Genomic DNA, 26523 nt, shown 5'->3' on the forward strand with positions numbered 1-26523 from the left:
GGGCGGCTGGCGGGATACACTGGTGGCCTCATCATCCAGCAAGAACGGCAGTAGCTGTCATGTCTCTTACCTAGCATAATTGCTTTCTCTTCAATCTCTTCCGTCCCGTGCTTGTGTACAGGCCTGCTGTTTCTGACCAGCGTTTCCTATACAGATCCCGATCAGTTTGTTTATAAAACACAGCCTCCCAGGGAGCAGTCCGACACATCCCCTGATGTGATGATGAATAGCTACCTAGGTTTGTGACCTCTGAGATGACAAATAAATTGTCTTGGTCATGGTCATTTAAAAATTTTTTTGATTCATACAGAGCATAAATCTTTTTATTTTCTATTTCATTTCAAGTGAAGCACACATAAAAAGCACCGTTGAGGCTCTGCGGCCAGATGGTTTTCAGAGCTGGATTCGATTAGATCACCCTATTTTAAACTTGTAGCTCATCGTATTTTTCAACTCACTTCACAATTTGAGAACTGCAACAGTAGTGGTGTAGCTTTTCCTAAATAGAACCCAATAAAAAGGGTGAGGGTATACTCCTCCACGTCTGCCTCACCTTTCTGGGGAAAGATTTGCTGAATTTGAATGGTTTTGATATGGGCATTTATATTTGCTCACCACCAAATCTCAGTCTTTCTAATCTGACATCCTCCCTGATGCTTCATCAGTAGGTGTTCTACCGTCTTTCTGCCCTCCGAACAAGTACATAATTGATAATAGAAGACAACTTGCTCACCTCTATTGTTTATACTAGGTTCTCAAATACTCTATCTCATCAGTCATCATTTTGTTTGCATGTTTATGTCTGAGAACTCAGTTGGTCCAAAATAGTGAAATGCTGTCTGGGATATATTAATGATGTTAGCAGTTGTTCCTTCCCCATTACGAAGGAGATTGACGAATATAGAAGTTACTAATCATTATAGCAGAACCCTATCACATGCACTCAATTATGCTACATCAGGTGGTCTCTCTCTACGTGATGTAACTTTCCCATGATAATTCAGTTTCTAGCTTCATCTCCTTTTACTGCAATTTCAGTATTAAAGTGGGGTTTGAACTGATTCTTAAGATGCATGAATGCTTCATGATTCAAGTTACACAAATGATAAATAGCATAGGTGCTTTTCTTTGCACATCTTGATATATTTCCATAGAAAGCAGGGAAATAACCTATTACTTTATACTTGTGTCAAACCTCTTAGCTCTGTAACTCTTTCCTATCATAAATCTGATAGCTAGTGGCCAGGGGCTGGTCAGGAGAAGGGTGGGAAGCAAAAGGGAAAGATAGTGATGGAGTTATCAGTGTTAGATACCTCCTGAAAAACAGAGTTGATGTGAACTATATTTTGTTTTTCTAGGCTTTTCTTTGGACTCAGGGAAAGGTATTGTTTCTAAAGATGAGATCACTTTTGTATCTGGTGCTCCAAGAGCCAATCACAGTGGAGCTGTGGTTTTGCTAAAAAGGGACACGAAGTCTGCACATCTTCTTCCTGAGCACATATTTGACGGGGAAGGTCTGGCTTCTTCCTTTGGCTATGACGTGGCAGTGGTGGACCTTAATAAAGATGGGTAAGAGCATCTTAGGTTGTTTTATATTTGCAAAGAAATCTTTTCTTCTTTGGCTTCTGTGGGTCTTGAAAAGAGCCATCCCTTCAGTTTAGTTGATTCAAAAGAATATTTTTGCTGCCAGATTTTTATCATCCCATCAGATCTTCATCACTTACATTTTGGCAGCAGACATTCATTACCCTCCCCGGGGTGTAGGATTACGTTTTCAGTTTTACTCGTGTCTTGGATCATGGGTCCATGAGAATTAAAATTTGGAAGAAAAAAGATTAACTCAAAAAATGATACCTGCGTGGTTCTGTTCTGTGGTTTCTTAAGGGGCTGTCAGCATCCAGAAGTCCTATTGAAAGCAGGGATTGGGAACTGATCAATGGCTGGTGGTGCCAATTTGGGTCTAGGATGGAAGGTGGAGGGGCGTGGAGTCTTTCCTGGGAGTCTCTCTGCACTGTAGATCTAACCTGGGGAACTGGCTTCAAGTTCTTACTCTCTCTGTTTTTCTTTGGGTGTTTATTATAGGCTACCTTCATTGTTTTACAAATGTTTTAATTGATGAATTTAATTTTTAATTGATAATTTAATTGATAAATTCCAGATTTGTGGTCCTTTCTGTCATATCTCTTCGTGTCCTTGGTACCTGGGCTGGTGGCATTCTCCGTAAGCTTGCTGGTATTTTAGCTGGTGATCCACAGTTCTTCCCCTCATATCTAGGTGGCAAGATATAGTGATTGGAGCGCCACAGTATTTTGATAGAGATGGAGAAGTTGGAGGGGCAGTGTATGTCTACATTAACCAGCAAGGCAGATGGAATAATGTCAAGCCAATTCGTCTTAATGGAACCAAAGATTCTATGTTTGGCATCGCAGTGAAAAATATTGGAGATATTAATCAAGACGGCTACCCAGGTAGAAAATAAATTGTGAAATGGTTATGATTTATAAATGGTTTTTTGATTGTCCAAAGTAATGAGTGCTTATGGCATCTTATTTTAAAATACTATATTGAAATGTTTTTAAAGTATAGTGTTTGTTGAAATGTGATGTTGTCAACAGATATCGCAGTTGGAGCTCCCTATGATGATATGGGAAAGGTTTTTATCTATCATGGAGCCGCGAACGGAATAAATACCAAACCAACACAGGTAACCAATAACCTGGATTTCCACAGTAGGGGGCTCAGCTTTTTGCTTTATAAGAGAATATTTAGGTTTAAGTGAATTTTCACGCTAATCGTGTTTTATTTACAAATCTACAATAGTATGAGTTTTATGTTTTAAAAAAATGTATTTTAGAAGATAGCTTGGAAATAGATATAAATACAATGACTTGCTTGTTTTAATTGTAAAATTTCTTTGATAAGTTAGGAATCAAAATAAGCCAAAGGAAAAGACTATTCTACCCTGACAGCATAAATAGATGGAAATGTGATATATTTCCTTTAGTAGCATACTATATAGAAATGGAACTGGTCAAACGAAAGAGATGATTATAATTGCATGGAGAATTCAGACACCAAAAATTTAAAATTGCTTGTGAGAAAAATAGGACATTTGGAGGGCAGGTAGAGAGGTTTGGTTTGAAATACCCTGATTGACTTACTATAGTACACAAGCTTATCAAAAATTGGCTCTTTTATCCTTTCAGATATGATACAAATCAGATGACTTTTATTAAATAAAATGTATGAAGTGTTAGATCCTATGTATACTTATTTATAATTTCTTTATAATTTAACTTATTTATAAGTAAACTTTTAAACTTCAATTCAAAGGAAATTTGTGTGTCTTTTTCAAAGCATATATAAGCTTGTTTTGGTGGTGCAGTGTCTATTCTGATGTCCTGTTCATTTCAGATTCTCGAGGGTAAATCGCCTTATTTTGGATATTCAATTGCTGGAAATATGGACCTTGATAGAAATTCCTACCCTGATGTCGCTGTTGGTTCCCTCTCAGATTCAGTAACTATTTTCAGGTGTGTTATCTCTCACTTTAGTTAAGCATGTTCAGTAATAATCAGGTTACACTGAAATTTTGACCTTTTGAATTGAAATTTGTCATGCCTGTACTTCAAAGGCGTGTATGAATTTTGAAGATTTTTCTTTTGAGAGTAGCGTAACAATGTAATAACCTATTTTGCTAATTCTGAACGAATTGAGAAAAAAGTCAGAATTAGTAAAAATTTTTTGCTTAAGTATATTGTAAAAGCTTTTATTTGGATCAAAACCAAAACATACAGAAAATTTGACAGTACAAAGAATATAAAGAAGGAAAGAAAAATCCCCTATATTTCACCATCCATTATTAAACTCCAATATTTTGGTTTACGTCCTTCTAGTCTTTTATTTTCTGTGAATGTGCATGCACGTTTAACAAAATTGAGATCATAAGGTACATATTGTTTTGTAACCTGCCTTTGTCAGTTGATAATGCCTAGTGGACTTTTTCCAGGTAAATGAGTTTATAATGCATAGTAGGTTTTTTCCCTGTTGTTGAGTACTTTTCTGAAATGAAGTTAGTGGCTGTCTATGCAGCATCACATGGCTGGATCATTGTTTATTCACAAATGCCATAGTGTTATCGGACGTTTATGTTGCTTTCCAGGTTTGTTTTTTTTCCGTGATACACAAAGGTGCGGTAAACATCCTTCCTTTGGTCATGACGTGGATATTTCCTTGTGATAAACTCCTAAAAGTGAGTTGCTGAGTTGAAGGGCATATGTGTTTTAAGACATAAGGTTCACCAAAATGGCCCCCAGGAAGGCCGCAGTGGTTTGCCCATCAGCCGTGGTTGAGTCAGACTTTCCCAGTGAGTTCGTCACCGCTGGAAATCACCATTAAAAATTGTTTTTTTATTTTTATTTTACTTTAAAGTAGCACATTCTTGTATAAAAGTTAATACAGAATTACAGAAAGTACAAGTTCCCCAATACTCCTGTCTTGCACAGAACAACTTTCAATAGTTCTGAGTATCTCTCTCGTAGGGTTTAATCAAGAGGCCGTATGTAACTGCTGTTCTCTAATCTGATTTTTTTTTTTTTAATTTTATTTTTTTTCCTTTTTCTCCCCAAAGCCCCCCAGTACATAGTTGTATATTCTTCGTTGTGGGTCCTTCTAGTTGTGCCATGTGGGACGCTGCCTCAGCGTGGTTTGATGAGCAGTGTCATGTCCGCGCCCAGGATTCGAACCAACGAAACACTGGGCCGCCTGCAGCGGAGCGCGCGAACTTAACCACTCGGCCACGGGGCCAGCCCCTCTAATCTGATTTTTAAGTCTTATCTCTTTCAGTTCTCTCTCCTTGTCAGTGCAGATATTTCAAACTTATTCTTTTCAACAACTTGATATTATTCTATTATATGCATTTGACTAATCCTCAATTGATGGAATTTTTAGATAGTCCCTTACCTTTAGCTGTTATAAACAGTGTGCTATAGAATATTGTATATATCTCTGTGTGATGGGCCTGTTTTCTCCTTAAGAAAAACTCCTAGAAATGGAATTCCTGGGATAAAAGTTAGCACAGTTTTGTGTTAATGCATATACCCATAGAAAAGTAACAATTTGTGCTCATGGCAACAACCTATGAGAGGGCTTATTTTCTCATACTCTTGCCAACATTGAACAAGATGAATCTCTTTCATTTTTGCCTGTGTGATATGTGATCTCATTTTTTTATTGAATTTGCATTTCTTTGATGCTAATGAGAATGAACCATGTGTTTTTTTCTTTATACTATTTGGCTTTATAATCATTTTTATCACAAAGAATATCTGTAAAGAAATGTGCAGTGAAACCCTAAATGAAAAAAAAAACTGTGTGCCATGTGTACACTTGGTGCCATCATTGCCCTATAGACTTCCAGAAGGGTGCCAAGTGTAGCTATAGCCTCAGTTATCTGAAATATGATCCTAAGCAAAACTCCTGGGAATAAGAAACCCAGGCCACAACACCAGGACACTTCTAAAGAGAATGCTACAAAAAAGAGAATATAGTATATGTATACAGAGTGTAGTATAGAATACTATAGAAAAATAGTTTTCTGGTTAAATAGCAAGATCTATGAAAGCCATTTCATGTGAAGACTAAGAACCACAGGAGAAGTTATATGGCAAAAGTAGGAGACATGAAAATAAGTGGAGAAGAATGTATCTGAGATAGTAGTGAGGCCAAAGGAAGAAGTCAAAAAAAAATTCATTTAACTAAATGAGCACATATGTGTGATTGGGGAAGGAAAGGGCTCAGGAAGACACGGATGCATCGGTTGTGGTTTGTGTTTGTGGTGATAAATATCAGTCCCAGGAACCTCTTGACTTTCTGGGCTGTCACACTGGGGAGTGACATGGAACTGTGTGTCCTCCTAGGTTGAAGTATTCAGCCTTGTTCTATCTATCAAACACTGCCTTCGTATGCCTGTTTCTCTCTGTTCATAAAGATATTATTAACTTTAAAATAGTCAACGTTTTTAAAAGGTAGAAAAGTATGTCACATTCAGCTATTTCAGCAGAGTTTCTATCAAAAAGCGATTGAACTTCTGGTTCTAGTTTGGGGTATAGCCCTCAGGTGTCAGAAGACTTGACTTCCTGTACCAAAATTTGGTTTCCAAGTCTTCCCCAGTACATGACCTCTCTTTAGTCAGGTGAATATTCGTCTCTGTGGGTAACTGATATTTTAATACCCTTACTTTCCTGTCCTCATAAGTAGGTTATAAACCCTGTAAACTTGTTCCTTCTTCCCTCATAGATAGTATGAAAGTAAATTTCACAATCCTTCCATAACAAGAGGAGAACCGACTCCCTTATTTTATAAGTGAAGGAATGGAGGCCCAGGGCTTGCTTGAGCTTTTAAGGCTGGATCCTGCGAGAACAGGATCCCAACTTTGGTCCTGAGCATTTTTCCCATTAAATCATACTAGTACTTCAGAGTAATTAGTAAATAAATGCCGATTGCCCATGAGGAAGCTGAGCCAATAAGATTTGCTTTATGAGTTAAAAGACACATTTTTCATGGTCCATATATCCTACGCACTTAAAATTGTGTGTATGTTGTGTGTTTAAAACACAGAAATAAAAATAGGGTTTGGGCAGAAGTGTGTGTTAAAATGTTTCCTTTAGAAATTTATGCCATGCTAAAGCCTTAATACCATATGTAAAACACATAAGCATGTGTTGCAACTGGTTTTGAAATATTTGTGAATTTTTGCCTTTTAAATATGCTTTCAAAACTTTAAGAATGTATCTAGTTAGTATCTTAGAAACTAACAGCTGTCCAAAATAACAATAGAAAGATAAACAATGGAGATAAAGGGAAATGAAGAAGGGAATGTGGGAGCATTTGCCTTTTATTGGCTTCCACCTTCCCCATAAATATGCCTGTGCCGTCTGTAGCCTGCTGGTAGATTGATTCCAGAAGTTTGAGCCAGCCATTTGGGATTTGGAGTGCATTTTCCTATGGAAACACTGTTCTCTGGGATGGCTTGGTTTACCACAAACCCACTAAAGTCAGCCTAACTGAATCCGTGTGGTAACGACACCATGGAACCCATTCTGAGTGCTGGCTGGGGAGCCACAAGAAGAGAGGTGCAGTATCTCCCCATCCCACTCGCACCCCAACCACCATAGACTTGTGTTGCTGGTGCCTGTGGCAGAGGTCAGGCCGTAGGCTGGTGGTGACCCCTTTGGCTGTGGGGGCTAGAGGAGACTATATAAGGGAGAAAAAAGATGTTTTTATATGGTGAGAAGGGATAAGGTGTGGATTCTGGCTTCTTGAGTATTTGGGAGGTTGGAGTTAGAGCAGAGATGGGAAAGGTTAAAGGATTCAAGTTTTTGCCTGCGGAGAGATTATGGGGTAGAAAAGTTGTAGTCAGTTCTGGCAGCAAGACGACAAAGACTTAAGGTTGGGGGTGGGAGATTCCGAGGAGGATAAGGAAGAGCATCTGTTTGTAAGGTGGAGACCTGTATTGTCTGTATTACTAAAATTCATGGGTATGTAGAAACCCTGATATGGTGTAACCTTTTTGGAGGGTATTTTGGCAAGATTGCTCATAATTAAAAATGTACATATTCTTCCACTCAGAAATTCTGTTGCTAGGAGTTTGTCCTACAGATAGATTCAAATGTGTGCCTGGATGCATGTACAAGGATGTTTGTCAGAGTTGAACGCCTAAAACAACATAAATGTCCACAGAGGGACTGGTTAAAGAAATGAGCTTACGCTGGTGCACTGCACACCACCAGCTGTGAAAACCACCGAACTAGATTTATGTGTATGCTATGAGAAGACCTCTGAAATATTACTGAGTGAGAAAAAGCAACATGCAGAACAATAAGCGTGAAAAGCTCCCATTTAAGAAAATTATATGGATATTTCTATATTTAATTTTAGGTAATGTTTTTAATAGAAACAGACTATGATGTGCGTCTGGAAGGACATACAAGGGTACTTAGAGGTTTAAGTGGGGACAGAGACATAAAATTTGCCTGAAAACCCTGGAACTTTTATATATTGTACATATTACTCTTTCAGTTTAAAAACTCTAATATTAAATCTATAAAACATTTTATAATTTTAAATAAATGTTTAAAAATTCCTTATAAATGTTGTATTACTAAGTTTTAAATTTTATCTGTTAATAGTTATTTTCTTTAGCAATGGGGGAAAATATCCCATGGGGGAACATTTTTTTCCCCTGTGGTTTTTGAGATGTAGTAGGCAGCGGGGGATGCCCTCTAGAATATGAATTCATCTTACATTCGGGGCAGCAGAAGGCTGAGCTTCTCTTCACTCCTTTGTCTTCAGATCCCGGCCTGTGATTAACATTCAGAAAACCGTCACAGTAACACCTAACAGAATTGATCTCCGCCAGAAAACAGCCTGCGGGGCGCCCAGCGGGATATGGTAAGAGTTTCCTGTGTCCGGGTAATCCCCCTCACTTTCACACCTCTGCTTTATGATGACCCTGTGCCCCAAGGAGCCACAGGGAAGACTGAAGGAGAAATGGGCAAAGGGACAAGGAATCTGTCGAGTGAATATGTAACATTCTACTCATCAGTGGGCAGTCAGGGATTTGAGAGCTGGGAACATGTTGGGGTTTTTCCTACTGCAATAATGCATCTTTTAAGAAATATGTGTTTGATTTTCTACAGCCTCAAGGTTAAGGCCTGTTATGAATATACTGCCAAACCCTCTGGTTACAATCCTTCAATATGTAAGTACCTAGTACATCTAAAAATTGTGTATTTTCTGTCTGCCAGGTTGAAAGTTCTGCAGAAATAACAGAAAAATAAAACTGCAATGGCCAAAATGGGTCCATAAATTCTTGTTTAAAGAATTAAATGTGTCTGTTGTCTTCTCTTTAATCAGGACGGTGAAGCCCATGAGGGAAAAACTCTCCATTTGGTCCCCATCTGAATTTTCCAGGGCAGCTGGTTTAGGACAGAATGCCTTGGAAAAGTACTCATTTGCTACCACAACCGTTTCCTCCGTTTCTGTCTTTGAAAGGCAGTGTGGAAAATTGGTTTTGTGGTTGTGAGGTGGTGGGGGGTGGTTGTAGGAGAGCGACTGCAGAGCCGCAGTACCACACAGAGTAATTGCCAGTTTAGACCCCCTGTACTCCCCGGTCCCCTCCCAAAGAGGCCTCCGTGGCCTGGAACACCCAAGCTGTGTCCCCGAGTGCAGGCCTCTGGGGGATTTGAAGGCTGGTCTTGAGAATTCAGAGACTGGGGCTCTGCTCCTGGTTCCAGCTCTGATGGTGACTGACCCTACAACATAGAGCAAGTCCCTTAGCATTAGAGTTTTTATTTTCCCGTCAGTTAAAAAAATGCCTCTGATAAAAATTACCATATAGTATTGTGGTAGAGATCAAATGAGATAATGTGGTGAAAGCAGTTTGTCACTTATGAGGTATTATTCTGCTTCCTTTCTTGATAATCCGAACAGGATTTTTGCCACAAATTCTGACAGGGTTTAGGATTCTCTCACAATAGCAGTTATCACCAAGGCCTTCTCTGGTATGTTTTTGTAGCAGCCACACCTCTTCGGGTGTAACCACCTGCTCAGCTCCAGAGTGAAGATGGGGCTGTGGAATTTAAAGAAAATCTTTTCCCCAAAGAGGAGGCACAAAGAGTGAGAGTGGTTTCCATTCTGGGTCAGGCCATGGTCCCAGCGACTTGGTGTTACCGTGTAGCATGCCACCAACGGACGCTTTCTGGAAGGGCAAGGTGCTTCTGTCCTTTTCATGTTTTTTTTATTTTATTCCACCTTGAGGTAATGAGTTCTCTTAAGGTTTCTCCATGTTATCTAAAGAATTACTCTGTTTTCTTTATTAACAAGATGTCCCTTTTAATGTCCCAGAATTTGGCAAATAAATCTGCCTTCACCCACTTCGCGCTGTCGTAAGCCCACTTAGCTTTCATCTTGCCTGAGTTAATCTTTCCTCAGGTGGTTTCTTCATCTCCCTGATCTTTTAGGCCCCTTCTACTGGGCGGTCTCCTGCTTTATCTTCTCTCCACGGGACCTGCAGACCTTGCCTGCAGCGTGCTTGGTGTTGGTGTATTATGACTTTATGCACAGGGGGAGCCGTGGCCTTTCACTTTGCTTTCTGATGTGGCTGGCATTTATTGAGTATAGAAAACAATTCTTTTGTGTGGCTTTTAATGACAAGAAAACAGCTTCCATGATTTCTCACCATCTGTCATCCTTTCCAGTATCTTTTGTGTTATTTTTACCCAAATACAATACCTTACCCTTACCTGCTTGGACAACAGACCTTTTACCATTGTGTTCGGAAGTGGACTAGAGAGACAAGGAAAAACAGTGATTCTTTGGCTAGGCAACAAGAGGAAAAGGGGAAACGTTTTCATTCTGTTAGTCTGTCCTTTGCTCACACCACTCTCAGTTGAGTATAGATGTGAAGTCTCACTAGAGCGCTCCTTATCCCCCCAATTGATCATTTATATAAAATAAATTAAAACTTTCTTCTAGCTTTAATGCAACGTATGATGCCATATGGATTAATTTTATGTTATGTAACTACTCCCTTACCCAAGTGTTTATTCATGGCTGTGTGGATAGAACTTTTTTCTTAGAAGACATTTAGAGAAAATGTATTTTTGTTACCTGTATTTCCACAGTATTGGGAAATGTGAAATCAGATAAAACAGAACTTCCACAAAGCTGCCTAAGTTAATACGTCTAAAATCTGTTCCCAGTGTCTGAGAATGTGAGCTTATTGTTTGAGCAGGCTGTTTTAACTCGGCAGTCCTCAGATGTGGTATTCCATACATACACATATTTATAATTGAGCCTTAATGAGTATTCTACTTGGCTTGCCCCTCAAAAGGTCGGCAAAGGTGACCCACAAGGATTTTAAGATGATGTGAACTGTCTAGGGGGTTAGGGAAGGTTAGAGTGGGTTTGGTAGACAAACGGTTTTAATGTACCCACACCCTCCCCTACTTTTGCTGTGAGGGGCACTCAGCATGTGAGCCTTCGTCTGGTTCATTGTGAAGTTAGCAGGTCACCAATAAATGGATGATGTCAAGGCTACAGAGGGTCTAAAATGGAGGCACATTCCATTTGGCAGCTGTGACATTTAAGAATTCTTCAGATGGACTCAGAAATTACTATTGAAACTGTCAGTGTTTCTAAATTTTGGTTTCACACATCTGAAGAGCTATCGTCTCAGCGTAAGAGTAACATCACATCGTGTGTGTGTGTGTGCAGATGTGCGTTGTGTGTATGGTGATGCCAGTCACTCCCACTTCTGTTCATCTTGTCTACAAATCGTATTTATATCAGGTGTTGTGCTTTTGCTGGGGAATGCAGTGATGAACAGACTGATGTGGTCCCTGTCCACGGCTTTGCCCAAGAGAGATGGTCAGGCAATTACAGTGTAGTGGGTTAAGTGGAGTGATTGGAGACATAGAGTACTGTCCGATCCCCTGGGGCAGGGGGCCCAGGAAAAGCTCCACTGGAGAAAGTGATGTCCCTGCTGAGATATGAAGGAGTAAGGCTACCCAGGCAGTGGAGCAAGCTGGAAAAGGAGGGGGTCCAGCCTGGAGGGAGAGAGTGACTCATACAGAGGCCTGGAGGAAGTGGGAACTGGACATATCAAGCAGTCATCTTTTGTGTTTGTGACAGAGACTTAGAAGCTGGCACTGCCTTTGTCCCTCACTCTGTGTCCCTGGGCCAGTCACCCAGCTCTATGGGCCTCCATTTCCTCATCTGTAAGAAGAGGGTATTAAAATAAATGCTCTCAGAAGGTCTCTTCCCAACTCTAATGTGAATACTAGAACATGAGTTGTTGATAATTTTCTACGTTTTCTGGGGCAGATTTTTTGCCTTGAGGTTACCTTCTCTGGCCCTGTACACACTTTGGTTTGCTTCCCCTTCTGATGGTTAGTGAGTGATTATTGAGTGTAGGTTATTTAAATATTGGCCCATAAAGAAACATAGCAGCTACATCCAGCAAACTGGCAAAGAATGCGTTCTGAAGTCAAGAAATGAGATTTTGATCATCCAAATCCTGGCTCGCCTCCAGGCTCCGTTAGTATGGTAATCAAGGGCGGGATGTGCCTTCCCGAGCTTTGGCGGTTGGAAGCTTGTTGTGGGAGCTGTATTACGGGCCCTCCAGCCACTCAAAGGAATATGTTTTACCTTTTAATTTTTCTTTAAGTGAAAAGTCTCATCCTAGTGTCAAAAGACACTTCCTCCTCCTTTGGACAACTGCCCTTTATCAGTGCTTATTAAACTTTAATGTGTATAAGAACCACCTGGGGGGCTGGCCCCGTGGCCAAGTGGTTAAGTTCACATGCTCCGCTGCAGGCGGCCCAGTGTTTCGTTGGTTCGAATCCTGGGCACAGACATGGCACTGCTCATCAAACCACGCTGAGGCAGCGTCCCACATGCCACAACTAGAAGGACCCACAACGAAGAATATACAACTATGTACTGGAGGCCTTTGGGGAGAAAAAGGAGGGAAAAAAAAAAAGAACCACTTGGGATCCCGTTAAAATGCAGATTCTGGTTCAGTAGGTGTGGCGAGGGTTTCCTAGTGGCTTTAGGAGATGCTGCTGCTGCTGGTGGTCTGCAGGCCTTTTTTGACTATCAAGGTGCTAGGCCATTTGAGCGTAGGACTCTTGAAGGGGAAGTCAGTTTAGGCCCTTAGGGACTGTTGAGTCCCCTCCTGTTATTTTTAGTGCTCTGTGAGTTCTTGAAATTCAGCCAGAAACTGATTCTTAGATGCTGCTCAGAGGTTTTGACTTATTCTCGAGCTCCCCCAGGTGGCCCAGTGAAAGTTTCACTTTAAAACCTTTGTTAACAGCAATGGGCAGGGAAGGACAGCTCGACTGGAAACATCCTAAGTCAGTCAAAATGTGCATTAGCAGGCAATATGAAGAGAAACAGTGGCTGTGGGAACAAGTTCTTCTACAGGGAATTGAAATATTTTGAAAAGGAGCTCTGCATACTTATAGCTGAATTGTGCATGAATGCACTTTAAGTTCATAGGATTTTGTTCATTTTATCTAGCTATTGTCGGCACGCTCGAGGCTGAAAAAGAGAGAAGAAAATCTGGGCTGTCCTCAAGAGTTCAGTTTCGAAACCAAGGTTCTGAGCCCAAGTATACTCAAGAACTCACGCTGAACAGGCAGAAGCAGAAGATGTGCATGGAGGAAACCCTCTGGCTCCAGGTGAGGCCTGCAGACAGTCGCATCAGTGTTTTAAAGGGCACAGAAGTTGGGTTTTATGGTGGCATACGTGGATTTCTGAAATTTGTAATAGCAACACATTATTCAGTTATTCAATTCAATACAAAATAAGGCATTGTTTAGGAGTCCCCAGTAGCGTTCATATCGTGCTTAACCATCTCTCTGCATACTTTTCAGGAAAATATTAGAGATAAACTGCGGCCCATTCCCATAACTGCTTCCGTAGAGATTCAAGAGCCAAACACTCGGAGGCGAGTGAATTCAATTCTAGAAGTTCTTCCAATTCTGAATTCAAACGAACCCAAAACAGTACATACAGACGTAAGTCTTTCTGACTTTTGTTTTACCAAAGTTTTCTCATATTATTATGCTAAATCAAATGTGTTTGAAGGCAATAGAACCTAGTGATTTCCTTTAAAGGCCATTTCTTTGTATTAAATAAACTTTTTAATATATGCCAAGTTTGTTTGAGAAGATTTGTTCCCCAAATTAGCAGTGAATATAGAAGCATACGGAATATAGTTTGGAGCCAGAGAGTGTTTTTCTTAATGATTTTTGGCCACTGCAACTTATTAAGACTATAATGGGCAGAACCTACTGTTCTCACATCAAATTTCTCCTATAGCTGTATGTGGAAAGAAAAATACATTGTATTTTACCACTGAGAACATTAAAATGGAGAAAACTTTTGTCAGTCTGAACATTAAAATCAAGGAATATCAAAGTTGAGTAAGGCAAAAAAAATTAGCAATGAAATAGTCACTTAATGCCTAATGTAGCCCAGGTAATCTTAGGAAGAAAAATTTATATTAGAATATGGCTTGCTGTATACCTCATGTGAGGTGGGGTCTATTTGCTAGGGTTTAGGATGGTTGAGATGCAAGATTAAGCCAGGGAGCTGTGACATCTGGATTTGTCCTTATGTGCTTGCTGTCAAAATCCAGTTGGTACTGTGGGCCAGCCCGGTGGCATAGCGGTTAAGTTCACACTCTCTGCTTCGGCAGCCTGGGGTTCACCAGTTTGGATCCTGGGTACAGACCTATGTACCACTTATCAAGTCATGCTGTGGCAGGCGTCCCACATATAAAGTAGAGGAAGATAGACATGGATGTTGCTCAGGGCCAATCTTCCTCAGCAAAAAAAGAGGAGGATTGGCAGTGGGTGTTAGCTCAGGGCTAATCTTCCTTAAAAAATAAAAAAACTCCAGTTGGTGCTAGAGCCTCCTGGTTCCGGTGACCCACTGATGAAGCTTTCCGGGAGTACTCACTGCAGTAGGCTTAGGAGCTGATGCCTAAATCTACACATTGCCAGTCTTTATTGTCACCAAGTATAGCTCTTTATACTTTTGGATACTTTTTTTAATATACTTTTGATGTCATTGATTATCACATTAATATTTCTTGTCTATAGTCTCAGCTCTGTAGTCATGTTAAACATGACAAGCAAGGAGATAGTTTTCCTAATTATTTATCAGTGTGATTATCGAGCACCCATTAGTACTGTGCTAGACACTCTGTGCTATTTGCTTTCCTGACCTGAAACTCTGTTTCCTCGTCTGTACAATGGGGCTCCTAATAGAATCTTTCTAATGGGTCTGTTGTGAGGATTAAATGAGTTAAAATATGTAATCGTGTGTTGGGTGGCATCATCATTATTGTAATTCTTACAGTAGCCCTATAAAATAGGGTGGTGGTATCCCCATATTACCTATGACGAAACTTAGACTCTGAAAGGTTAAGTGACTTGCTCAAAGCCACATAGCTAAGTGAGTGGCAAGCCAGGCTGGAATGTAGACCTGAGGCTGCGGGGCTCACGCTCTTTCCTACCCCACACTACCTCAATGGCAGGGGCAAAGCGTTCTTAAAACACAGTTTTGTTAAAGGACAGAGTGGGCATTAGATGCATGGCAAAGTATGTTTGAAGCTTGAATTCTGCTATGGTAACTGTCACACAGGGAAATGAGCTGTATGGATACAGCCAGTCACCTACTCAGAGTCCTCAATGGCATAAACTACAATGGTTTTGTTTTCCTACAGGTGCACTTCTTAAAAGAGGGATGTGGAAACGACAATGTCTGTAACAGCAACCTTAAGCTAGAATATAAATTTTGTACCCGAGAAGGAAATCAAGACAAATTTTCTTATTTACCAATGTAAGAATCACTATCTAGTACTAGCAAAAATGACTCTGGCTTTGCTGTGGCTTTTTGTTAAGAAAAGGCTACTGAAAATGTATTGAGGACTTGTCATTTTCCTTGTGTTTTTTATAGTCAAAAAGGTGTACCGGAACTCGTTCTAAAAGATCAGAAGGACATTGCTCTAGAAATAACAGTGACAAACAGCCCTTCCAACCCAAGGAACCCCACAAAGGATGGTGATGACGCTCATGAAGCTAAACTCATCGCGACGTTTCCAGACACTTTGACTTACTCTGCATATAGAGAGCTGAGGGCTTTCCCTGTGAGTATTTTTAGAGACCAGCTGAGAGGGAAAAACCAACACTGTGTGCAGGTGACTGTGTTGTGATCTACTGTGTTTTCTGTTATAGGAGAAACAGCTGAGTTGTGTTGCCAATCAAAACGGCTCACAAGCAGACTGTGAACTTGGAAATCCTTTTAAAAGAAATTCCAGTGTAAGTGATGCCTTCACATATTGGATTTTACTATTTTGAATACCTTTACAGTGTCGATATGCTTGGCCTGTGTTGATGACTATTTCTGTTTTTTAGGTTACTTTTTATTTGATTTTAAGTACAACTGAGGTCACCTTTGACACCAGAGATCTGGATATTAATCTGAAGTTGGAAACGTAAGAGTTACTTCAACCTTTCCATTCAGAATTATTTCATGAAAACACAGCCAGTCAATGAATTGGCCCTGATCTAACTCATAAAAGAAGTGTAATTGTAATGAGAAAAATGACTGTTAAAATAAAACCCTATTGTTTCCTTTTCATTTTCAGAACAAGCAATCAAGATAATTTGGCTCCAATTACAGCTACAGCAAAAGTGGTTATTGAACTGCTTTTATCGGTCTCCGGGTAAGTGTTTGTGTTTAGCATAACAAATCAGTGTTTGAAAGAACCATTTACAGTCCTCACTAAAACTGGTGTTTTTTAATTTAACAGAGTTGCTAAACCTTCCCAGGTTTATTTTGGAGGTACAGTTCTTGGTGAGCAAGCTATGAAATCTGAGGATGAAGTGGGAAGTTTGATAGAGTATGAGTTCAGGGTAAGTAGTAGCAGTTGGTCCTTTTATTATACTTACCGGAAGCTGACATGTATGATATGTGGTCTTGAATATGTAATTTTCGTAATATTAATAAGAATGATAAATGCTCAGTTTAAAGTGAGTTTGCCAGTTTGTAAACAACATACTGGCTTTTGGTAAAAATATTGTCTTCCAGATTGGGGAACGGCAACTGCCATTCAACCCAGGACTTTGTTCAGAATCCAGTTCAGTTTGGTCTTTTTCTTATTAGAGAGTTTTAAATGTATAGGTGGTGCAGAGACAAAGGAATACTTGATTTTTCCCCCCAGAGTCTATCTATGAAACAAGGAAAAATCCCAAAGTAATTTATATTTGGCTTTAGAATGTGTTGTGATTTATTTCTTCCTCCGGTATAAGGTCACCTCTCTTATTGCTTGTGGTTAATGTTCACTTACCTTTCACAAGTGCAATTTTGTGATGGCAAATGTGGATTTGGCATATGCCAGTAAGGACGATTAATGATTGCTCTGAACCATTTCAAAGTAGGCCATCATAGTGCCTCTAAGTCCAGTTGAATGAACATACACACGTGGTACAGAGTTGGCTTGTAACTCATACATGGGTTTGGGTCTGCATGGCTCAAATCACTTCCCTGAAAGAGTAGTGACCATCGTCGAAGTGAAAATCTGAAATAGCAATAGTGGGCCCACCCCGACTCCAGCAGGATGAAGAGGCTGAAATCTCCTCTGTGCATCTCTTGGCATTATAAACACAGTTGTGACAGATAGTGGTGACACATGTGCACGTGTGACTGAAAAAGAAGTCTTTGGATTCCCAAGCAGTCCTCCACTCAGACAAGGGAGCCCTTACCTCTTTTAGCTCTTGCTACAGGATGTTGCTCCATCTCCAGCTTGGACTTGTAGGTTCATGGCTGCCATCATGGTTTTACTCAGAGTCTCTTAGTTGTTATCCCAAGCCTTCCCTGGGAGTAGAGGGCAGAGGCAGCTTCATTTTCAGGGAAGGTGGGGTTACCCAGAAGCAGGTGGTTGGTGCACTGCCACAGCACAGGCTTTCTCATCTGCCAGGCAGGGTGGTTACAAAGTGCTTCACCAGCACACGTGTGAGTTTTCCCTGGGCATGTTGAGAGCATTGTCTGATCTACACTGCAGATTCTGTTGCACACAGCAGGTATTCTTGGATTAAATGAGCAATCATTTCTCTTTGACCTTTTTTCCCTTTCTTTCTATTTTTATTGACAAAAATCTTTAAGCACAGATCTCTATTTTGAATACCCTAGCTATAGTCCATTTTTGGAGCCTGTGCTTTTCTTGTAGGATTATGCCAGATATTTTGGCTTTTTCTCTTGGCAATAGGAGCTGCTACTTAATTTTACTTTGAGAGAGTTACACTGAGATAATGCGTATTATTTTCTAACAGGTAATTAACTTGGGGAAACCTCTTAAAAACCTCGGCACGGCAACCTTGAACATCCAGTGGCCAAAAGAAATTAGCAATGGCAAATGGTTGCTTTATTTGGTGAAAGTAGAATCCAAAGGATTGGATAAGATAGCTTGTGAGCCACAAAATGAAATAAACCTCCTGAGACTAAAGGTATGTTGGTGGATTTGTCTCATGTCTCCATAGATGTAAATAAGAGAAACTAACTTTTGAGGGGAAAGTCATTACTTTGAGGAAACTGACACTCTGGCATGCTGGCTTTTTCTTTGGTGTCACAATTTCTCTTTTATAGTTGAGTAACCAAGTCAGGCTGAGAATTTCTGCTGGTTAGCAACCATTATGGTATGTAAGTCAGGGTCATTCAGTGCTTGTTGAAGCAAATGACATTTTCTGAAATTTTGTGACCCAGTATGACATATAAGGAGGACTGGGACATGCTCCCCGGGGGTGGGCCAGGCAATGTGAACTCCCAGTAGAACCAAATTCATTACAAAAGATTAGAACCTTAGCAAGTGACCTTGAAAGCTTTTCATTCTTATTTTTTGAAATAGTAAATATTTGTTGAGTACTCATTGTGTCTTAGGCGCTGTGCTCATAAGCATTTTCTCATTTCATTCTCTTGATAGTCCTGTGCGGTATTTTTCTTATCCTCACCATTTCATAGATGAGGAAATTGAAATTCAGAGACATTAGTTTTCTCAGAGTCCCTCACCAGTTAAGAGGCAGATTCTGCATTCTGGCTCAGCTCTGCTTGATTCCAAAGCCTGCACTCTTAACCCCTCTCTGCTGCTCCACACTTACGTAACCCCTTTATCGTTTACGCTGCAGTTTGATGGTTTGCTTTGTTATTGCATGTCTGTTTCTTTTAAGTTCTAAGATGACTGGGTGTGATCAGTGTTCATAGTTGGTAGCTTATAGAATGATTCTCTATTCATCAACTTTGAAAAACAAGATGATCCTATATTCCTAATCTTTTTTTTTAAAGATTGGCACCTGAGCTAACATCTGCTGCCAACCTTCTTTTATTTTTCTTTTCTTCTTCTCCCCAAAGCCCCCCAGTACATAGTTGTATATTCTAGTTGTAGGTCCTTGTGGTTGTGGCATGTAGGACACTGCCTCAGCATGGCCTGATGAGCAGTGCCATGTCTGCCCCCCAGGATCCGAACCGGTGAAACCCTGGACCGCCGAAGCGGAGGGCGTGAACTTAACCACTTGGCCACGGGGCCGGCCCCTGTTCCTAATCTTTATTTTAAGGAAAATGCAATTTTAAAACTTATTATGTGGCTTAACTTTCAGTACTCTACTCTGAATAAGTCATATGCTAGTTCTTTTTTCTTCTTTCCTCTTTTTCAGTGTCACTCATTCATTCAAGATGTGCTGACTTTTTACCGTGTGTTAGGTACTTAGCTGGGTGCTAGGGATGTAGGAATGAGATTTGATCCCTGGTCTCAGGATGCTCACAATTTGGTGGGGAGACAGAAGAACAGTGAAGGCCTCTGTCTCTCGCTGAGTTTTAAGGTCAGAGTGGGAATAAATTACCTTAATAAACTTGAAATGAAATTGGTAATAACACTTGCGGATTTTACGCTTAAATTATTTCTGTGCCTTTGGTGACGGGAGAAGGACAAGTATTAATTGTCGATTATGTGAATCCTGCATTGTCTGGGAGGGTGTGCTCAAGAGATTTGTACAGTAGTGACAGAAAATTAAAGGGGAACTATTTTGGATATCATTCTCTTTAGGAGTCTCACAACTCAAGAAAGAAACGGGAAATTGCCGAAAAACAGATAGATGATAACAGAAAATTTTCTTTATTTGCTGAAAGAAAATACCAGACTCTCGTAAGTATTTTTTAAGAGCCGTGACTGTTGGACAGAGGACGGGAGGAAGGTCTTCCCCAGACCACTGCATCGTAACTACTATTCTTCCTTTTCTCTCCAGAACTGCACTGTGAACGTGAACTGTGTGACCATCAAGTGTCCCCTGCGAGGGCTCGACAGCAAGGCCTCTGTTGTTTTGCGCTCGAGGTTATGGAATAGCACATTTCTAGAGGTGAGGCTGTCCCCTGGAAGTCATTCGCCACCTCCTAGGACATTTCTCACTTCCCTAATGCATTTTCTAACTTTGTCTCCAGGAATATTCCAAAATGAACTACTTGGACATTCTCGTGCGGGCTTCCATTGATGTAACTGCTGCCACCGAGAATATCAAGCTGCCAAACGCGGGCACTCAGGTGAGAAGTCCCCCGGCTTCGGTCAGTCCAGAGCAAATCACTCTTTCCTCTAGCCCAGGTCCCTCGCCTGGTGGCATGCTACTTTGGCGATCATTTCCCCGACAGCACCATTACCCCCATGAAGGAGAAATCAGAAAATGTCTTAAGGTGCTGCCACCCTAAGCTGTATTTTAAGAGAATCATTGGAAAAAGGAGTAAATCTAGGGGTCATCTAGTTCTCAGTGCACAGGATGGCTTTGAGAGCTGTTGGCTCCACGGAAGAATGAGCACACCTCCTAACTATAGAAACCCCACGTCTTATACTGTCGCTGATGCTGCAGCCATGGTTGGAGTGCCCCCAGTGATGGCAACCTCACCACATTATGGGGTAGCTGGTGCCATGTGTGGCCAGCTACAGTTATTAGAAAAGATCTCTTCCTATGTGAATCCAGAATTGAATCTTGTAGAATCAGCCCCTATTGATGCCCCTTAGAACAAGTACAAAATCAGTCCTATCTTTTGGCTATGTAGCAGCCTTTGAAATAATTGAAGGAAACTGTCACACCTCCTTGGACCTGTCTTTCTTATTCTCTCCAGAGCTAAGCATCCATCTCTTTAGTTAATGGTCATACTGGGCACTGCTGGACTGGTTCCAGGCTGCTCTCCTGCCTGGGCTGGCCCTTGCCAGGCAGTATGACTCCCGCTGGGCAGAGAGCTGGTATGTGGTCTGCCTCATTCAGTTTGCCCTAGGGCCATTACCTTCCAGCATCTCAGCCCCACACTCTGTCACTCCAGCCTAAAATGTGGTTTTTAAATGTTTGCTGAGAATTGTGTTTGCGTTTCTAGCAGCTACCATTTTTGTGTTTGTGTTCTGTTAAAACTTCTAGGTGTTTTCATCAGAATTTGTTGTCACACTGTATTTCTCATATCCTGTCCTTGAGCAGTTTTTAAAAATCTAAATGCATGGGGACTGGCCTGCTGGCGCAGCAGTTAAGTGTGCACGTTCCACATCAGCGGCATCGGTTTGCCGGTTCAGATCCCGGGTGCAGACATGGCATCACTTGTCAAATCATGCTGTGGCAGGCATTCCACAAATAAAGTCGAGGAAGATGGGCACGGATGTTAGCTCAGGGCCCATCTTCCTCAGCAAAAAGAGGAGGATTGGCAGCAGATGTTAGCTCAGGGCTAATCTTCCTTAAAAAAAAAAAAAAAAAAACTCTAAATGCTTGGCTTTAAATGTATCCTCACATTTTATGTGCTTTGGTTTTGGTTCGTTGTTTCAGTTTACAAAGTAATTTTGAGCCTTAGTTATTTGCTGTCTTAACTTTCTATCCCTGCAAGCTTTATCTTTTGCAAAGCTCAGAAGCATGTCTTCTGTGTCTTCACCCAGGTACTTAGGAAAAATACAGAGCAGGACTAGGAGCAGAAGCTTGTGGTATACCGCTAGTGAGGGGCTCCTTGTGCGGGTCTGGAACCCACAGGGGCCTGTATCAGGGTCTCGAGGTAAAACGACTGCATGTTATGGGTGGGAATGTTTTGCAAAAGACACTGGAGAAAGAAAGATTGTGAATTACTGTTCTTAAGTTGATCTACTCATCTAATTATGGAAATGTTCTGGTTTCAGTCCTTTAGCCAGCTGAAAATTCAGCGAGTTTCCGGGATGACTCTGGTTTCTGAAATAAGTGATCCTTAGCTGTAACAATGTATCATCCAAACCAGAATACATTTGTCTGGGGCAAATGCTAAGCCAGGCAGGATGCTGGACAAGTGGTGTAAGCTCAGACTGTCCCAGGGTCAGCAGGACATAGGGTCACCCTGGCCTTACATGACCTTGGCATGTTACTGCAGCCCACCTTTCTACATCATATCAATAGGGCATCATCAGGGGCTGTCAACTAAACCACACCTTCCCAGAGAATCCATTCTCTGCTTCTCTGACTGAAGGCAGCAGTTATAGCATTCTGTAACTTTAAATCAGCAACCCTGAGAATCCCTGAGTTTTTAGAGCCGAAAAGAGAATGAACACTTTAGAGGGAACGGACTAACATTTTAATAAGATGTTAATAAAATGTCTATAATTTACTGGACATTTTACCTATATGCTATCATTTAAACCTCAGAAGAATACATTGTACCCATTTTACAAAAAAAGAAGCAGGCACAGGAAGGGGACATAATTTGAGGTCCTGGATTGAAACCTATAATTGTCTGACTTCAGGGCTCGTGTTCTCTGTCTCTGTGACACTTGCTCCACATTGAGTCCTCAAGTCTCAAATTTAGATGAGAAAACTAAGTCCAAGGAAATTTGTCTCTCTGTCAGGGTCACAGGACCAGCATGTGGAGGTGAAACCAGACCTCAGGCTCATGACTTCTCATCAGTTGCTTTTGTTTTCTGGAAGGTGATGGAACTAGAAGCCGTGGCATCCAGTCTAGTGGCTGGGTCACAAATGAAAATGAGGTTCTCTTGGGCATTTCATGTTCTTAGGGCTTGGGAAACCCATGCCTGCTGATGGAAATTGGAGTCATTGCTGTGTTCCTACTTTGTTTAATAATTGGTAGATTTGGGAATGGGTTACTGGTCTCTTATATCTCGAACCTATTTTTTTTGAAAACTGAGACATCTCCTGAGCTGTAGTCTTTTGATACCTCTTCTATTAACTGTAATTTCTGAGATACAAGAGCTCAGATATATCTACACACCTCTTCAGTGTTTTAGGCGCAGTTTTTCTGGACTTAAAGATTTGAGCTTAATTCAAGTGTCAGGATGCCTTCTTTTTTTATTCCCTCACTTATGATGAGTTTCAGTTTCATCTTTGTCTTGGTTCGTCTGTTCTTTCCAGTCTGAAGATTATTTTTCTTTGGAGATAGAAGCAAAGGAGGTTGAGTAATCTGACTTGTCTGTTGGTCTTGATATCGAAACTTCTTCCCACTGCTTTTACTCTAATCCTGTTTTGTTTCATTTTGTTTTTAAAAAGAAGAGAAAAATCTTTGTGTTTCCTTACAACCCAAGCAATTTCAAGAGTTTTGTGTTCACTTCTCAATAAAATACTTTTAAGACATTGTTATAAAAAAGTCAGAGAGAGCTGGTCATCTAATAGAACTAGATAAGATGGTTAGATTCTATCGTCAATTAAATTAAATCCATCCATTTAACAAGCACTTATTAAGGGCACACTGTGTGCCTTCCTGCACAAATGAATAAGGTACAGTGTTGATTATTAAGAACATGATCATCTCGGAGACAGTGAACCAGGAGAGAATTGTCGAATTAAGCCAGGGAAGGGGGGATTGTTGATTGGCTGTATTTACATACCCCTACTTCATTCCTAAAGGATTGAGAAGAGAGTATTTAAGCTTCCTGGCTGCCAAAGACTAAAGAAAATGTGATAGGTAAAAGTAGGTACATCATTCTTCAGGGGAATGAGATTTTCTTTTTTGACTCTAAATTCAGAGCAGAACTGAAGATACGGACCTTTTATAAGATGGATTTCTGATGTAAGGAACACTCACTAAGAGACTGATGTCTTGAATAAAGAGTTTGGTAAAAGATACGAAAATCCCTTCATTGGGTGGTTTTCTATACTGACGTTCCGTAAGAGCAGAGATTATTATATTACAGAGTGACTTAGGGAAACGATTTTGCCAGTGGGCAAGCTAATGTGGTCTAAGCACTGCTCTCTGGTGATAGAATTCAATGCATCAGCAGAGCTTAAGCCCTTTTTCCCCTTAGGGGCACATGATGGATGAGGTTCACATGCATAGGTCATCCCAATGGAAGTGCCTAGAGTTCAACGAAACCAAAAAAAATTTGTTTTTGGAGTTGGAGTAATTTCTACTCACCTTCACCTGTCATTGTCCATCAGTAAGATGAGACAAGACTTCCCAGAGCTCTGGGACTCTTAGCCCACAGTTGGTCTCCCCTTACCCAGTGTTAAGGCCAACCCCCCCTTATTCCCAATCCCAGCTGAAGAATGACTGTCATACGAGAAAAACAAACTTCAGTTGACAATTTAAGGACACAAACAATAAAATCTTGCTGACTGGCCTCTCTTGCCTTCCTGGACTGCAGTGCGGTCGTGCACACAGACTGGGTTTGCAGAGCACATGTGCCCTTCAAATGTGTGGCCCAACCCCTAGTTGCAGTCCTCAGTCTTTGACGCCCAGTGAGTTGTTTTGCAATTTGTAAAAGGCTCCCAGATTTGGTTTGAATGGTGGCCAGACCTGGGGCTTAGAGCTCTCAGCTGGATTCCTTCCCACAGCCTCCCCACCCCTACAATCAAAAATTACCTTGTTCAGCCCTTATGCTGTTGGATTGCAGCCATTTTGGGGAGTGATTCCCCACCCCTGACTCCCACTGATAGCAGTCATTTAAAAGGCTCTGGTACACAGCGTGATTGTAGTAAGGCTGATTGGTGATTGTAGTAAGGCTGGTTCCCCTTGCCATGGACCAGTCCCCACTCTCCACTTCCATGTGTCAGAACTTATTCTTAAAAATGAGGATGGCCCTTCCAAGTTGTCACCTTGTCCCCAAGGACACACTGTTGTGCCTTCTCTTTGCTAGATACTAGGAAAGCAAAGTTATACGAGCTACAGCATAAGTTATTGAAATAATCTTTTTGTTTTCTTTTACAGGAGTCAGGTCTACCAATCATGTCAACTATATTATTTCTTCACTGGTCTCTATTCTGTCTTCCCTATTTCATGGCTACCCCTGTGTTAGAACCAATAATCTCAAGAAAGAGTTGCTTTAGCTTAAAGCTGGGATACCTATGGGGGGAAGGGAGGCTGTGACACCCCCCGCCCCCCACCCCGGGGGGGTTGGGAGCTTGGCAAATGTGAATCTTTCCTATTAAATGTTTAAAGAACAGCAGTTCTCTTGCTTTTAAGTACATTCTATAAGTCAAATGAGGTTGAGAAGCTGTTTTCTAGTATAAGTAGAAAGTGAAGTGCTTTAATGAAGAGATTGGAAAAAAAAGAATTGTAGTATAGAAGTATTGATGCACAGTGTAGACACAGAAGCATGTTTAGGCGGCATCCAGAGTTCGGTGCTAATATGGAATACTTGACCAAAAACACTTCTCAGAAGTTAAATGCTCCCTCTAAGTTTTGTTTACCCTTCACTTTGCTTTCTCTTAATTCAGAAACATCAGAAACTTCAAACTGGTAGATCTCTAATCAGTGTGGTTTACAAAATCTTATTCATAGCAATCACCAGGTCTTTTACGTGCTTTGAAAAATAGTCTCCTGGCATCACAAAAATCCACTTGAATTCTAAACCTACATAACCAAGTTGTTGTGAATTGCCCTAAGCAACTTTTTAGGTTTATGAATAAACACCATTTCTGTTTAATTGGTATTTGCCAACTATCAAATGTTTAGAGCTTAAGCTTCTCATCAGCTGCTGCTTAAAGCTCCAAGCTGCCCCTCACTGAATCCAGAGTCTAGCTTGTCCATACACATTGTTGTGGAAGACGGCACCAAGCCATTTCAGGAAGTTTTATTGTTTATGAGGGTCCTTAGTTTGATATCCTAAGGGAAAGTTAAAATGGTATCAGTACTGCAGCTCCATTCTTATTTTTATATTTCACAACATCTTTAAAGTCTGAGCGAGGAATATAGGCTAATTATGCATAAACTAGCCCTTTTATTTCCATTGCTGAAAACTAACTAAAAGAGAGGGTGATCTTTCTCAAAAAGATACCAGATTATACAGCTGAAACAAGATTGGCTGTGTTGTGATAATTGTTGAGACTTGGTGATGAATAAATGATGGTTCATTGTACAATAGTCTCTACTTTTGTTGATTACAAAAATTTTAAAAAGATAAGTTAGCAAAGAAATAACCACTTTGTCAAAACACAGTCCAGCATTGTCCAGGTTCTGGGAAAAGAGCTCCAAGAAATGCCTTTCAAAGCAAGATTCCATTATTAAAGGAAAGGATCTCACATCAAAAAAGCATCTCGTCCCCCCATAGGCTGCATTGTCCAAAATGTGTCCAGAAGCAGAATTAGAACTATAAACTCACTCCAATTTATGATGATGTTGCTTTTTATGCCCCGTAGGTTCGTGTGACTGTGTTTCCTTCAAAGACTGTAGCTCACTATTCAGGAGTAGCTTGGTGGATCATCCTAGTGGCTATTCTTGCTGGGATTTTGATGCTTGCTCTCTTAGTGTATATACTCTGGAAGGTAAGTCATATCTAGCATTTGAGTTTCATGATACAAACTTTATTTCATGTTTTTAAAAAGGTGAATTAACACTGATAGTATGGACATGTCTTTTTCTTCATTGCTTCGTTTTTCCCAACATTTTATTATGAAATTTTCCCAACATAACAGCAAACTTGAGAATTTTACAAGGACTCCCTGTATATCTACCTCGTAC

At 40.7% G+C, this 26523-nt stretch overlaps 1 protein-coding gene across 2 annotated transcripts in view; it reads left to right on the forward strand.

The window, feature by feature from the left end:
- ITGA6 (integrin subunit alpha 6) overlaps positions 1-26523 on the forward strand; it is a 76945-nt gene that overhangs the window by 42832 nt on the left and 7590 nt on the right. For both annotated transcript variants that reach the window (XM_070581556.1, XM_070581555.1), the window contains exons 6-24: positions 1359-1569; positions 2275-2468; positions 2616-2704; positions 3415-3533; positions 8353-8451; positions 8700-8761; positions 13084-13244; positions 13440-13583; positions 15299-15414; positions 15532-15721; positions 15810-15893; positions 15990-16069; positions 16223-16300; positions 16388-16490; positions 17907-18080; positions 19670-19768; positions 19869-19979; positions 20062-20160; positions 26202-26327. In XM_070581556.1, coding sequence (XP_070437657.1) covers positions 1359-1569; positions 2275-2468; positions 2616-2704; positions 3415-3533; positions 8353-8451; positions 8700-8761; positions 13084-13244; positions 13440-13583; positions 15299-15414; positions 15532-15721; positions 15810-15893; positions 15990-16069; positions 16223-16300; positions 16388-16490; positions 17907-18080; positions 19670-19768; positions 19869-19979; positions 20062-20160; positions 26202-26327 — 2339 coding nt within the window. The remainder of the gene's footprint in view (positions 1-1358; positions 1570-2274; positions 2469-2615; positions 2705-3414; positions 3534-8352; positions 8452-8699; positions 8762-13083; positions 13245-13439; positions 13584-15298; positions 15415-15531; positions 15722-15809; positions 15894-15989; positions 16070-16222; positions 16301-16387; positions 16491-17906; positions 18081-19669; positions 19769-19868; positions 19980-20061; positions 20161-26201; positions 26328-26523) is intronic.

This window comes from Equus przewalskii, chromosome 17 (genome assembly GCF_037783145.1).
Source record: "Equus przewalskii isolate Varuska chromosome 17, EquPr2, whole genome shotgun sequence".
In the NCBI taxonomy this organism is placed as follows: Eukaryota; Metazoa; Chordata; class Mammalia; order Perissodactyla; family Equidae; genus Equus; species Equus przewalskii.